Source organism: Abramis brama (genome assembly GCF_963993115.1).
Source record: "Abramis brama genome assembly, chromosome: 25".
Taxonomy (NCBI): Eukaryota; Metazoa; Chordata; class Actinopteri; order Cypriniformes; family Leuciscidae; genus Abramis; species Abramis brama.
Genome location: NC_139987.1, coordinates 25,939,018 through 25,952,706, shown reverse-complemented (window position 1 = coordinate 25,952,706; position 13,689 = coordinate 25,939,018). Strand labels below are relative to the sequence as shown.

Genomic DNA, 13,689 nt, shown 5'->3' with positions numbered 1-13,689 from the left:
AAGCGATGATTATATGATTGGAGACATGGGAGATGTTGATGACTGACAATTACTGCTACTAAATATTTCATTAGGATGATTTTTTACTCTAAGACTTCGTGACCATCTGCGGTCCCCTGAAACACCTCGACTGATTCACTTTTCTCCGCATTCTCCCAGTCTGGGTTCAAAGAAAACACAGGTGCATCCACCAACATCTGCTGGTGAGTCTGAAAACACCTAACATGTCATGGTCTGCTGGGAACGACCACGGTGGAGGTTGTCTGGATGACAACGTGATGTAACTTTCGTCAAAATCCTGTCTGGCTTTCAACACCTGCTATCTGAACATAGTGTATTGGTATATGGTATGGTATTAGAGTCGCTGACATAACAATGGACTTCCTTTATCTAGAAAAATATATATATTTGAGAAATTAAATAAATAAAAGGAACATTAAAGGATTAGTTCACTTCAGAATTAAAATGTCCTAATAATTTACTCACCCCCACGTCATCCAAGATGTTCATGTCTTTCTTTCTTCAGTCGAAAAGAAATTAAGGTTTTTGATTTTTGAAACTGAACTGAAACTGAAAATTGCAGTTTCAGTGCAGCTTCAAAGTCTCGACACGATCCCAGACGAGGAATAAGGGTCTTATCTAACCAAACCATCGGTCATTTTATAAAAAAATAAACATTTATATACTTTTTAACCACAAATGCTCGTCTTGCACTAACTCTGCCACTTATTACGTTATCGCGTTGGAAAAGTCACTCGAAAAATCCAAATTGGTCCTCTAACTTTAAAATCGTCCGACATCATTTTTTTTACATTTTTTTTGGTTGTTTGTTTTGTTTTTGTAAAGGGCGTTTGTCTTAGTCTTTGCACATTCGCTTTGTAAACACTAGGTCGGTACTTCCGCCTACGTCACTCGTGACCTTTCAGCGTGATTACGTAATGCATGAAGTCGTGGACGTGCATCGCAGAGCTAGTGCAAGACGAGCATTTGTGGTCAAAAAGTATATATTATATTTTTTTTGTGGAAAACGAGCGATGGTTTGACTAGATAAGACCCTTATTCCTCGTCTGGGATCGTATCGAGCCTTTAAAGCTGCACTGAAACTCACATTTGGACCTTCAAACCGTTGGACCCCATTGAAGTCCACTATATGGAGAAACTCCTGGAATGTTTTCCTCAAAAACATTAATTTCTTTTCAACTGAAGAAAGAAAGACATGAACATCTTGGATGAAATTGGGGTGAGTAAAATATTATAAATTTTTATTCTGAAGTGAACTAATCCTTTAAAGGCAGGCTTTTTTTCATAAACACTTTAATATTCTGGTTGAAACTCTCTTCACACCCTGATAGCAATAAATAATGGAAGTGGTCTAAATATTTAAACAAAAATGTATATATCTTCTAGGGAAGTCTCAGGACTAAAAAATGTTCGTCCAATCATTGCATTGGGTCCAAATGCAATAGTATTAAGGATGTCCTACCAGCCTGTCAGATTATGTATTTCCATACTTTTCTATATCAACATGATCAACGCCGAAATGAATCTACAGCAGTCAGGTGATACAACTAAGTTGTTTATGTTCATTATTATCGTAATGTTATGTGCTTTGAGACATGAGGTAGTTTAACGCCGTCTCTCGTGATGCTTTGCAGACTCTTCTGTAGGTGTTCATGTGTTTTGAAGGAGGAGTGGCTTTGGAGACGCTCTGATCTTACACTTTCAAAGCTAGCTTGGTATTGTTAGCGTCTCTGAAATTGCCTACCCTACCTTTAAGCTCTCACTTTTTTGAGGTGAGCCAATTTGAATTTGTTCACTTTGTTTCACTCTATAAATTCAAATAATTGACTATAAAGTATTGACAATGTATTTCTAGTACTGTAAAATATAATTAGAAGAACTAAAGAAATTAATTTGTGATAACTGAGGAAAACTGCAATATTTGTTTGTGAAGCACATCTTGCAAAAGCAAAATAGTATGTACACAATAGTTAGAAATAGTCACACACACCTTAAAGGAGAATATCGACAAACAAGTAAAATGATGAGCTCTCAAAAATCAACATATAACAAATAACCAGTGAAGACAAAAACAGCAGCAGAAGCACAAATAAAGCCAGCAAATCAATAATCCCATAACAGTAACTGCATAATTTACTCAAACTCCATTTGATTCACATTGCAATGCATGCTGGGAGCTCACAAACCATTTTTTTTGCAGTATTATTGTTTAATATGAAATTTTTTGTACAACTCTGTCAGAGTAGTTGAGACAAATAGGTGTCTATGATTCACATAAATTCATATTATTTTGTCTCTGTGGCTCAAAAAGGGCTGTACAGGATAAAAAGTAATGTTTTTTGACAGGAAATTGGTTGCAGATGTCAGGACTTGATTAATTTGCCATTAATCTGACACTTTTATCCAACTTACAGTAAACTTTAAACAACTTACAATAAACTTTAAGTAAATTCTTAGCATGAAAAGCACAAAATGACAGATGAACACATGCATGGCTTTAACCTACAACCTTTGGGTTACCAGCCCAGATATTTCACCATTCATCTGACTATGGCTCTTCACAAAGTGCCTGATGCCTGTAATGATTATTGACTGATTGTAACTTTTGATATCCTCTAGTCTGAGATGAAATGTCAGAACACCGGCATTATGAAAGTGTTAGTCTTTACAGTCAAGTTTAACAAAAAGAAAAAAAAAATACACTGACAATTTAGTCCATTTAACCTCTTCATGCAAACACACTGTAACTCTATTAGCAGCAGCAACAATGACATGTTACTCAACCACAATGTAAAGTTACATAATAACCCTGTAGAACTAAAAAGAGTGCTGGAAAGAATCTAACACACTGATTCGCATGTCAAATTTGACTGTTTTTAGTAGCCTGTATGTGGCTTTGCTATTGCACTCTGTGGCACGCCAACAGGAAAGCCTGTCTTAATGAAAATATACCGCAATAATAAATCCAGTTTTGCTTCACATTGTTACACAACACAATCAAGTCTCACATTTCACACTAGATGAGCGTTTATTTACCTTTTCGCGTCTTGCTCCTTGTTTCTCCATCCTGTCCTACTTTAATATCCAACTGTATCAAACTTTAATCCCATGATACTTCACACGAAACGAATCCATGAGAAAAAGCCTCGACTCAAAAGTTTTCAGATTCAGATTGTGAGTTGATGCACAAATCGGCTCGTGCACAGCGCTTGCAGAAACACTCAGTAGCTCTTCAGAAAACAGTTATTCCAGAGGAAAGTTCGCCATGTTTTTCTTCTCTCTCTCCTCCCGGTAGAGGCGGTTCAGATGGTTTCAGTAGTTCAGGGCTTCAGTTACTATTTATGACATCAGACGGGAGTTGAGTTACCTACTGCGACTAGTTAGGCCCAAATTACAGTGCATTTCACTTACTGGAGCATCTTTCATAACTTTTAAGTCTTATTGTGTGACAAAATATTTTCAAACTATGACCATATTTTCAAACTAGAAACATTGACTGACCAAGATAATTCATTTACTATAGCTCATCTATTGCTATCTACTCAAATGCCGTATAGATTGCGAATTATTATTATTATTATTATTATTTACAAAAAAATTATATTACCATCAATACCATGGTGCAGTGATGGTATCAGCTGTACCGTTATTTGACAGCCTACAGTGGTACTGAATTAATAGCCTACATGTAGGCTACCATACTTAACCAACAAACAATAAATAAATAGGCTAAATACAGTTAACATGATCAAAGTCCCTCTTGATTGAAAAAAATCTCAGACTCATATAAAGATGTTTTTTTATTAAAGTTCATTTACATGTTATTTACAAATGTACATGCATTTGCAACATTGGCTTGTTGCATTAATTCACATATAGTGCAAATATTCGGCGAAACATCGTAAATTCTCAAGAGTGAGGATATGTCGGCGCATGCGCAATTGCATGCTGCTCTGCCTGACGAGAAAGAGCGGGAATTGCACCTCAGGAGGAAAATATAACGGAAAACAGATTTTCAGGTATGTAAATAATTTTGGGATGTCCAATACTGCTGTATAAAGTTTGCCTGCGTTTGAATTTAAACTTATAAAAACTTATTTCTAGTTTAAATTTAAGTTTATCTCTGGATTGTGGAGTAAAGTTCAACTTGAGTGAAAGATCTATGCTAGCTCGTCAATTGTAAAAATAGTTATGAATGAAAACTGCATGACTTTTGAATTTTTAAGATGCATTACTTCATCAAAGTATGGGGCTGAATATCCATTTCAAATAATTACAATGAAGACAGATACCACAATTTTGCTTTAAATGCACATAATTCCTTGCTAGCAAAAATAATTTGTACCATATTACCCCATAACGACGTAACTCTAACACTCTGACCTATTATATTAGGCTAAACTTAATATTATAACCCTGTGTTTCTCAATAGGCTATACATATATTCACATTACTATTTTAGCACAATATACCAATAGTTTTTGCAGGTTGTGAGTTAAGAAGAAAAATGTTTTCCCCCAGTCACTCGTACAAAAGCTCTGTTTCATAAGAGCATTTATATTTATATTGTTTTCCCTTTGCAAGCCTTTATGACCGTTTTCGTTGAGGATCTCGAGGTCTCTGCAGTTTAGTGTGCATCCTGATGCATTTCTTATATAATCTGACTGGAGAGTCTTTTCTCTTCGAGCGGTTGAGGTTCACCCTCTTGAGTTTGCGTCTGAAGTCCACAAGATGTCGCCCACCTGCCATGTCTTTCCTCCAGTGTTGGATGAGCTGTGCTTCTGCTGGATGGGTTGAGCAGCTAAATAATAGAGACACCACAAAGATTGGTTTTTGTTTAATGGTTTCCACCTCAGAAGAACTCTTCTTCATTGCATTAACTGTCCATTCTTTGCATTATTATTTGCAGTATACATTATACTTTGTTTAGTAGACACATTCTCATTCACAGCACCGTGCACCACATGTTTACTGTGAATGGTAAGTTCATCCAAAAATGAAAATTCTGTCAAGTTGTTACCTGTATGCATTTCTTTCTTCGGCTGAACACAAAAGAAGATATTTTGAAGAATGTTTGTAACTAAATAGTTAATGGACCCCATAGACTTCCATATGTAAAAAAAATGCTATGGAAGTAATCTTTTTGGTTACCAACATTCTTAAAAATATCTTTCATTCATACAGGTTTGGGAAAACTTTCGGGTGAGTAAATGATGATGGAATTTTTATTATTTGGTGAACTATCCCTTTAAGAAAAAATTACCCTGCATCAACCAACTTTTGAGTTGCTAGCCCAGATATATTTAACCATAACGTCTGTACCAACCTTTTTCCATTGATACAGTTCTCAGACTGCGGTAGGGTGAAACAGGACTGTGACACGAAGTCCATCAACAGAGAATGCACAGGGTCAGTTTCATCCAGTTCTTTGGACAAGATCTTTTGGACAAACCTGTGAAAGAAAGCAACAGATTAGCCCAAAACCAGCCTAAATATTCTGCTGCTTAAAACCAATTAGTCAGCTAGTCATGCAACTAATAACCTGTATTTTTAAAATATGAGTTGTCAGGCATCCCTAGTGGAAAGATGGAGTTGGCATCAGTTGTATTTGGGTGGAGATATATGTGCATTCACCTGGCAGTGCAGTTACAGTGATAAAGGGTTCTCAGGTCAGGGTTTCGTAGACCGAACTTCTCTTGTAAAGCAGGGATCTGTAGATGGCAGGAATCCAGGTCCCTGTAGAGGTCGCACATCTCCAACTTGCCTATAAAGCCAAAAAAGAAAAAGAAAATGAAGCTTTTCCAAGATTCTCAACTTGGTTGATTCACAACAGATCTAATGTACTGTAAGTAATATTTAGCTCACCTTGATGTGGCCTGTCTGGTCTATTTTGGGGTAATGTTGTGGTTGGTGTGTGTGTTGAGACTACGGAAGCTTCAGATTTCCGGGACAGCAGTGTTGTAGCAGATGGCCGTGGTGATGTCGAAACTGAATCTTTGGATTGTATTATAGGAGATTCTTCCATGTTTTTGGTGACCTGGTTTTGTCCTAAAGTGATTGCTTGATTGAAACTCATTTCCAGAGTCTCCATGTCTTGTTCAGGGAGTGTGTCGGTGTAGTTTGCTGCATCTTTGACCACGGCGTATTGAGTAAGTTCAGAATTGACACACCTGCCAATGAAGAGGGGAAAAAATTGTTTCTGTAACTGTGTAACATTATGTGCACAGAGATTATGTACAAATTACAGTGAAGTGCCAAGATTTCCCAGAAAGCCGCTACCAAAGTTCGACAGGTTTTTGCTTGTTTTGTGTCTGCCAGTAAAAAATGTGCCTTTGTATTTTGACCTAAAATTGACATTCTTGCCAGTAAAATTACCATTACATAAGCTTGGCATTATTCCCTAAACCTCATTTAACTAAACACCCATATGATTTAAAATAAATCTAAAAAAATTAATTAATTAATGCTTCTATTTAGGGCTGTCATGATTCCTCGATTCAATTCATGTCCTCAGTTTAAAAAAAAAAAAAATCCTGGATTGCAATTTACCCGTGTTGATAAACCGGTAAAATATCAGAACGGATTACTGTCCACGTAGCGCATTATTAGACCCTTTTCTACGGCTGCTTTATGTATTAAAGTGTATTAAATTTACAAGTAGTCAGTAATTTTATCCCTTAAAACTAATCTTTAATCACCAAAATAAAGATTTTTTCCTTGGAAAAAAAATTCTTCATGCCTTAAAATAGCTTGAATGTAACTCGACACCCTTGCCTCATTTAGTATACGCGGTTCTATGAATATGCAAATGAGCCCCGCCTCCACTCACTCACTCAGCTCAGAGATCCACTCGTTGACGATCACACGTTGATCTGATTGGTCACAAGGTAGTTTGTGACGTCAGAAACACCAGCGATTTCAAACCATGTTTTTGAGACTGTCTTTGGTTCACTGCAGTTTTTAAAGGGATAATTCACCCAAAAATGAAAATTAGCCCATGATTTACTCACCCTGAAGCCATCCTAGGTGTATGTGACATTCTTCTTTCAGACGAATACAATCGGAGTTATATTAAAAAATGCCCTGGCACTTCCAAGCTTTATAATGGGAGTGAATGGGCACCATTTTTTTTAAGTCGATACAAGTGCATCATATCCATCATAAAAGTGCACCAAACAGCTCCGAGGAGTTAATAAAGGCCTTCTGAAAGCGAAGCGTTGGTGTAAGAAAAATATCCATTTTTAAAACTTTATCGACTAAAATAACTAGCTTCCGGCAGACAGACATTTTTTTAATATAACATTTATGTAGTAGAAATGTGAAATTATTGTAAGTTATTATAAGTTGGTGCCTTCTAGACTGAGAAAAGACAGAAAATGTATTTTTGGCTCATGTGGATGAAAGACAACAACTCCCAGAATGCACTTGCTTCTTTGCCCTACGAGGACACTCCCAAGCCACGCCTACCGGTTACAGAGGGCAGTATCGGGAGAAATGATACAGCTAGGCTACTAGTCGACTTGAAACTGAAAAGACGGTGTTTTATCGTGAGATCCCCCTATGGGCGGGTTGAAGACATGCGGGACGAGCTCCTCCTACTGGCTGGAGTCTCTCGCCTCTGGACTAAAAAGCCTCTGATGACGATAAATGATGATTTTTGCATCATCAGAGGTTTGTTTCCAGACACACAATACAGAAATCTCTCGTCTCAGGGGGACATGAGGGAGGGAAGCGCGGTCACTTGAAAATACTAGAGGGTTTCTACTGATACAAAGCTTAATGCTAATCGGTGAAGTATCCCTTTAAGGATAAAATACTCAGCAATGGTGTTGACTTATGAATTTGCACATGGTTTGTCTTAAAGCTTATTAAAAACACCACATATACATATAAACAACATTAAAAGCTTGATTTTCACCACAGGGGGACTTTAAAATATATTCGTACCGACCCCAAACGTTTATGTTATCAATGGTAGTGTACAAACAAGTCACTCTGATGTGCCAAATCACTTTTTGTTTTACCTTTCTCATTGCTTTTGTTTTCTGAAAAGTGAGAATGTTGTGCAACAGAAAAGAGCTGAATCCAATGAAACCAAATACATACATGCCCCACCACGTCCTCTTGGCACACTGCATCCGATGGGCGAACTCAAAGCAGCGCATCTTGAGCACGTTGAAGTATCCGTATCCCACAAGGTTGGACATGGTATCGTTAACTCCCAGGAGACAGCGGCGGAACCTGAATGGATATCACAAGACCTGATTACAGTGTTATGAGATACAGTCATTCAAGACGCTTGCTCAGTGAAATAACTCTCTGGTTGTGTTGGACATGTCTCATGTTACACAACAGAACACTATAGGATGAATGTTCAATGCTGACAGGTAGGACGCTCACTTTTCCCGCTCTAATGAATAACGTAAGACATACCTGTTGTCACAATCGCAGTGTGATAAAGTGAAGATATTTGTGTTGAAGACACCATGGTTGTATGAAAAAGAGCCGATGGTGTCTTTACAGTGGTCATGTTCTCTGCAGCATTTATCTGTATTTTGAAAGACACCTGCAAAGACAAGAGAACAGGTAAAGATGTTTCTTTTCTCTTCTTTTTTTCTTTGTTGTACAGTGGGGTCCACATGTCTGAGAATGCTAGTGAAAAGCTTCTATTTTTCATTTTATCTAATTTAATACAAAACTTTCATAAACTTAAAGGGTAACTCTCGCCAAAATTAAACCTGGGCTCTTTTTGTTAATCTACCCGAGTCAAACTTTCGTGTAAAAGCATAATTAGAATGGAAACGCCAGTTTTAAGATTGACCGTATTTTCGTTTTAGGTCAAAATGCCTTTTGAATGGGAGTGCTTGGGGCACGACTATGATAGCATCAAAATTGCTGTTTTTAAAACACTAAGAAGGCTCGACACAACATGAAACTTTGTTCGAAGTATCACCAGAGGCTCCATGAACTTGAGCATTGACTACATTGTGTACACAAAGTTTACTAAAAAGAAAGGTTTTGTACGAATCACTTTATGAGTTTGTGTTTGCAGTGGCTGGAATTGTGTCAGTCAAAAGTAGTCGATCTCCGAATGCAACGTGACATGAGGAGAGTAAAGATGGAAAGATTTTTTTAGTTATCATGCTTTTCATTGAAATTACAAGTTCATGACATTTCCTCATATGGAGTCAGTTCATTACGTTGCATTCGGAGATCGACTACTTTTGACTGACAAAATTCCAGCCACCGGAAACACTAACTGATAAAATGAGTCGTACAAAATTATTTTTAGTAAACTCTGTGTACACAAACAATGTTCTCAATGCTGGAGTTCATGTGTAGAGCCCCTGGTGATACTTCAAGCACAGTTTCATGTTGTGTCGAGCCTTCTTAGTGTTTTAAAAACAGCGATTTTTGATGCTATCATAGTCGTGCCCCATTCACTCCCATTCAAAAGGCATTTTGACCTAAAACGAAAATACGGTCAATCTTAAAAGTGGCGTTTCCATCCTAATTATGCTTTTACACGAAAGTTTGACTCGGGAAGATTAACAAAAAGAGCCTAGGTTCAATTTTGGCGAGAGTTACCCTTTAAATAAAAGTAATATGATTAAATGGACATGAATTTGATCTCTTAAAAAAAAATATTCCTCAATTTATTGTATTTAGTGATGGGTCATTCATGAACATGGTCGTTCATTGCGTCTGTCACGTGACAAATGAACGAAAGACTCTGAAGTTGAAGTAATTATTTATGTTCCAATACTCAAGTCAATTAGTAACCATAGTGACAAACAGGGAGAGAACGGAGAACTGGCCTAATTAACAGACAAGAGGATGAACAAAGAAACTGAACAGATAGAGAGATCAAAACACAAACTGAAAACATGACAAAAATGTTGTGTGCTTCAATGACACATGACATTTTCAATATCATCTCAGACCTTTGGATCCCACTGTATATTTATATACACATTATTATTAGTATTTATCATTTTAATTTAACTTTTTCATTTAAATGTATATAAATATCCTTCTTACCCAGCTCAGTAAAGCCAGCAGCCTCATTTCCCGAGCCACACCACAGGGTCCCTGGAATCATCCATGCTCTCTTTGAGCGGCGCAGCGTCTGTGTGTCCCGGTACACAGATCCGTCATCAGCTTCAACACTCATCAGGTCTCTGGCCCTCCGGACGGATGCTGTAAACTCCTCCGTAATCCCAGCAGCCTCGCAGGAGCCGTCAGGTTCAGTCAGCTCACTGATGTCGAAGCGTGCATCGAGACTCTCTGAGAAAGAGCCGTCTTCCCGACACCTGGACAGGTAACTCTCAATAACAGACTGGTCATCACTTGTGATGCAGCTAAAAAGGCTGTTGTTTTTGTTCCAGATGCTGTTATACAAGAGAAGAGATGTCTGAGTCCTCCGCAGAAATGCATACTGTGTTCTTCCAGCTGAAGTGGATCTGCTCCAAACACAGTAAGTGCTCCTTTTAAAGCTGTCAGCACTGAAACAACCATGAGACAGCATGAAGAGGCACACCACTGCCTGGAAAAGGTAGTTGCTTTGCATTTTTTATGGCAAACAGAATAATTGTACCACAATTCTGTGTATTTTTAAGTCAAATTTGTACATGAATGAATGAATAGCCAGAGGTGCTGCTGGGTAACTGGGTTTTTAAGCATCTCAACTCCTCCTTATTTATACTCCCATCCGCATGTGAGATTATCCCTGTATTGTGGCCACATCAGAACAGACGGGGTGGGATGACACAAGGGGGTGTGTCTTTGGTAAACACAGACTTGGAAGCACAGATGTCTACACACACATATACATATAAGATGTAAATTAGATCGTAAACCCTCCCCACTTGAAAGTATAATTATCTATCCGGGATGATCACTATCATTTTTTATTAGTGTCAACAATGCCCTCAGCAGTAAACATTTAATATCTTATTAGTCATAATATACGATTCTTTACAACGTGACAAAAAGATTCAAACTCCACGTAGGAGGAGAAAGAAACATCCGATCCAAAACTATTACATTTGTGTGTTCAGATTACATTAGGTCAGCATTTCTATTCTGTGCATTACTATATTAAATTTTGTGCTAAAGTGCTTATTTATTCATTGTGCACAATAAATTTGATGAATATTTATTACCAGACACAAACCATATTTCGAATGTATTTATTTTCTTATTTATGTATGCAAAAATATTGTCCCTAAAACAGACCTTTTTTTTTAATGCATATTAGCACATATTTGCAACTTGCATATTTTTATGCATATTAACAGACAAACAGCACCGGACGTAGTGTCTCTTACAGTCAGTGTCTTTCTCTCTGTGAAACTTTACCTGTCAAAACAAAGAAAATTTGTGTTTCAAATTTTTCCTTCTGGTGACTTAAAGTCCAGAATATTTCATGTGTCGCAACACATAAAACATTTTTTTTTTCGCTGATTACCTACATTGATAAGTAATTTTTTTCTCACTGATTACCCACATTGATAAAAGTAATTTTTTCCCCGCTGATTACCCACATTGATAAAAGTTGTTATAAAGTTATGCCCAATATTCTCTTCAGTTGATGGTCTGCATGCCTTTGATTTAAAATGCTCATGTCAGAAAGGTTCAGATTATCATTGCATTTTAAATCATATATTATCTTTCAGTTTCTAACAAAGTTACCAGCCAACTGGCCAATTTATATGCCTGCCAAAGTCAATTTGGGGCATTTTGCGCTTGGTGAGTGTTCATTTTGAACCCATTTACACAACTTCAGGAGGCTGCAGTGTTTACATGAGGATGCAAAGGTCATGCGGGTTTGTTGTACGTGTCCACCGGCACTGATTGGCGCAGACCTCGCCTGATTCGCACAAAGTTTCTGCCCAGTCACCATTGGATGCGGTCCTAATCAGTTAACCATTACAGCTCTTTTATTGGTGGCATTTCCACCGGCAAATGCAATTCTAACATCCGTCAAATGAGGAAAAACTTGAGGAAACTAAAGAAAATTACAAGATTGCAATCAAATGAGAGGCTAACAAACGTTTTCTTTGAACTATTACTTTCCTAAAAGGTAGAATGCTCTCAGAGGAATACTTAAACTGACTGTTAGCTCAATTTGGAATAATTGCAATTACGCCATTACAGTCAAAACCCCGGTGAGCGCTTTTTTCCTTTCTTTGGTACAGGGTAATGGATATTCATTCAAAACAGCCTTAAGAAAGACACATGGAAAATAGACTCATTCTGGATTCGGGAAATTAGTTAGCATAATATGTTGAGTGGGGTTAAGCCAATTTTCCTACATTTTAATGTTATTGAAAGTGATGTGTGGTATTTCTGCACCACTAGCACCACAAACAAGAACTGGAAAAAAAAAAAGTTTACCAACAGGTTTCACAAATACTCCCCTTGTCGATTTTTCGATACTGAAATATCTGAAACGCTTACAACACTCATTTTCTACAGAATAGAGACACGATGCCAGCAGCTCTTTCTCTCTCTCTCTCATCTCTCCAATTTCAGCGTGGGATTGCACGTATTGCACATAATTTTACTCAATCCCGCAGATTTTGTCCTCACAACCAAAGTATGTTCACATAAAGCCGCCTCTCAGTGCTAATTTGAGTGCTTTTTCGCTGCTTATTGCACTTAAACAGTCAAACACATACAAAATAATGTAAAAATGCCGGTCTTGGCGAGTATTCACATAAACAGTTGAGAAAGAAAACGCATGTGTAACAGTATAATGGATCTGTGTGTCAGGTCTTAAAGTGACAGCAGCCTAATATTCCTGCTGCCAAATTATGAGATAATATTAAAAATATCGATATGGCAGGTTTTTCTCATGTTATCTCATGGCCAGTGAAAAGTGGGCTAGTAACTTTGGAAAACCACTAGCAACAGTGGCTGCTGAGCAAAAAAGTTAGTCAAGCCCTGGTGGTCAGTGGGAAAATCAACCAACTTAATAAAAAAAAGCTCTTTGTCTCAGAAAACACCTTTAAATAAAGCACTGCAGTGATGGCATATTTTTGTCAGCCAATTTGAAAGTTAGCATCACCCTGGTTTCCTCTAAAAACAACAACAACAACAACAGGATTTTTCCTTTGGCGTTTGGATTATTGCAGAAAATAAGCTCTGTGACCAAAAAATTAACATGACTTTTATGATTTGTGAAGCCTGAATACAATAGCCAGAGGTAAAAAAAACAAAAAAAACTTGTTACCCACTTGTTAGCAACCATCTTTAACAAGACAAGTAAATGACAAGGCTGTATTACTGATATATTTTATGTCATAGAATAAAATTGAACTTGTTCACTGCAGACCTTATTTCAGACATTTAACCAAAAACCCATTGCCTTCAGGACAATGAAACCGACAATGAAACAAAAATACATCACCCATGCAGAACTCTAATTAGTCTAATAAGAAAAATATAACACCACCACCCATCCAACTTTGGACTTCCATAAGTCATTATTTTTGCAATTCCTTTTGGTGCAACTATGAAATCAACAAACAAACTATTCTAAATTAGTATCTAAATGAAGATGCATTTAGGGTCTAATAAAAAAGAGGGGTTTTTTTATGAAAGAGATTTTCTTTGTCACGCATGCATGCAGATTTACGGGAACATTGGGTTAATCTATTACAT

The 13,689-nt window shown here is 37.3% G+C and overlaps 2 protein-coding genes across 3 annotated transcripts in view; both read right to left on the bottom strand.

The window, feature by feature from the left end:
* Window positions 1-3,302, bottom strand: part of ttc28 (tetratricopeptide repeat domain 28) — a 301,508-nt gene extending 298,206 nt beyond the window's left edge. For both annotated transcript variants that reach the window (XM_084105072.1, XM_084105073.1), the window contains exon 1: window positions 3,058-3,302. In XM_084105072.1, coding sequence (XP_083961198.1) covers window positions 3,058-3,087 — 30 coding nt within the window. In that variant the 5' untranslated portion in view covers window positions 3,088-3,302. The remainder of the gene's footprint in view (window positions 1-3,057) is intronic.
* A 516-nt stretch (window positions 3,303-3,818) lies between these two features.
* pla2g3 (phospholipase A2 group III) lies at window positions 3,819-11,209 on the bottom strand. The gene is made up of 7 exons (XM_084104906.1): window positions 10,063-11,209; window positions 8,455-8,587; window positions 8,128-8,262; window positions 5,887-6,191; window positions 5,656-5,785; window positions 5,348-5,473; window positions 3,819-4,822 (listed from the first exon to the last, which is right to left on the bottom strand). Exons 1-7 carry the CDS (start codon window positions 10,589-10,591, stop codon window positions 4,609-4,611), a joined length of 1,572 nt encoding a protein of 523 aa, XP_083961032.1. The 5' UTR covers window positions 10,592-11,209; the 3' UTR covers window positions 3,819-4,608.
* Between the last annotated feature and the right edge of the window lie 2,480 nt (window positions 11,210-13,689).

Excerpts from the sequence above, each read along its gene's own strand:
- pla2g3 (XM_084104906.1), bottom strand. The coding sequence starts at position 10,591 with ATGCAAAGCAACTACCTTTTCCAGGCAGTGGTGTGCCTCTTCATGCTG. Across the intron at positions 8,588-10,062 it reads TGCTGGCTTTACTGAGCTGG|GTGTCTTTCAAAATACAGAT; the intron begins GTAAGAAGGATA and ends TTGTCTTTGCAG. Across the intron at positions 5,786-5,886 it reads ACCAGACAGGCCACATCAAG|GCAAGTTGGAGATGTGCGAC; the intron begins GTGAGCTAAATA and ends TTGGCTTTATAG.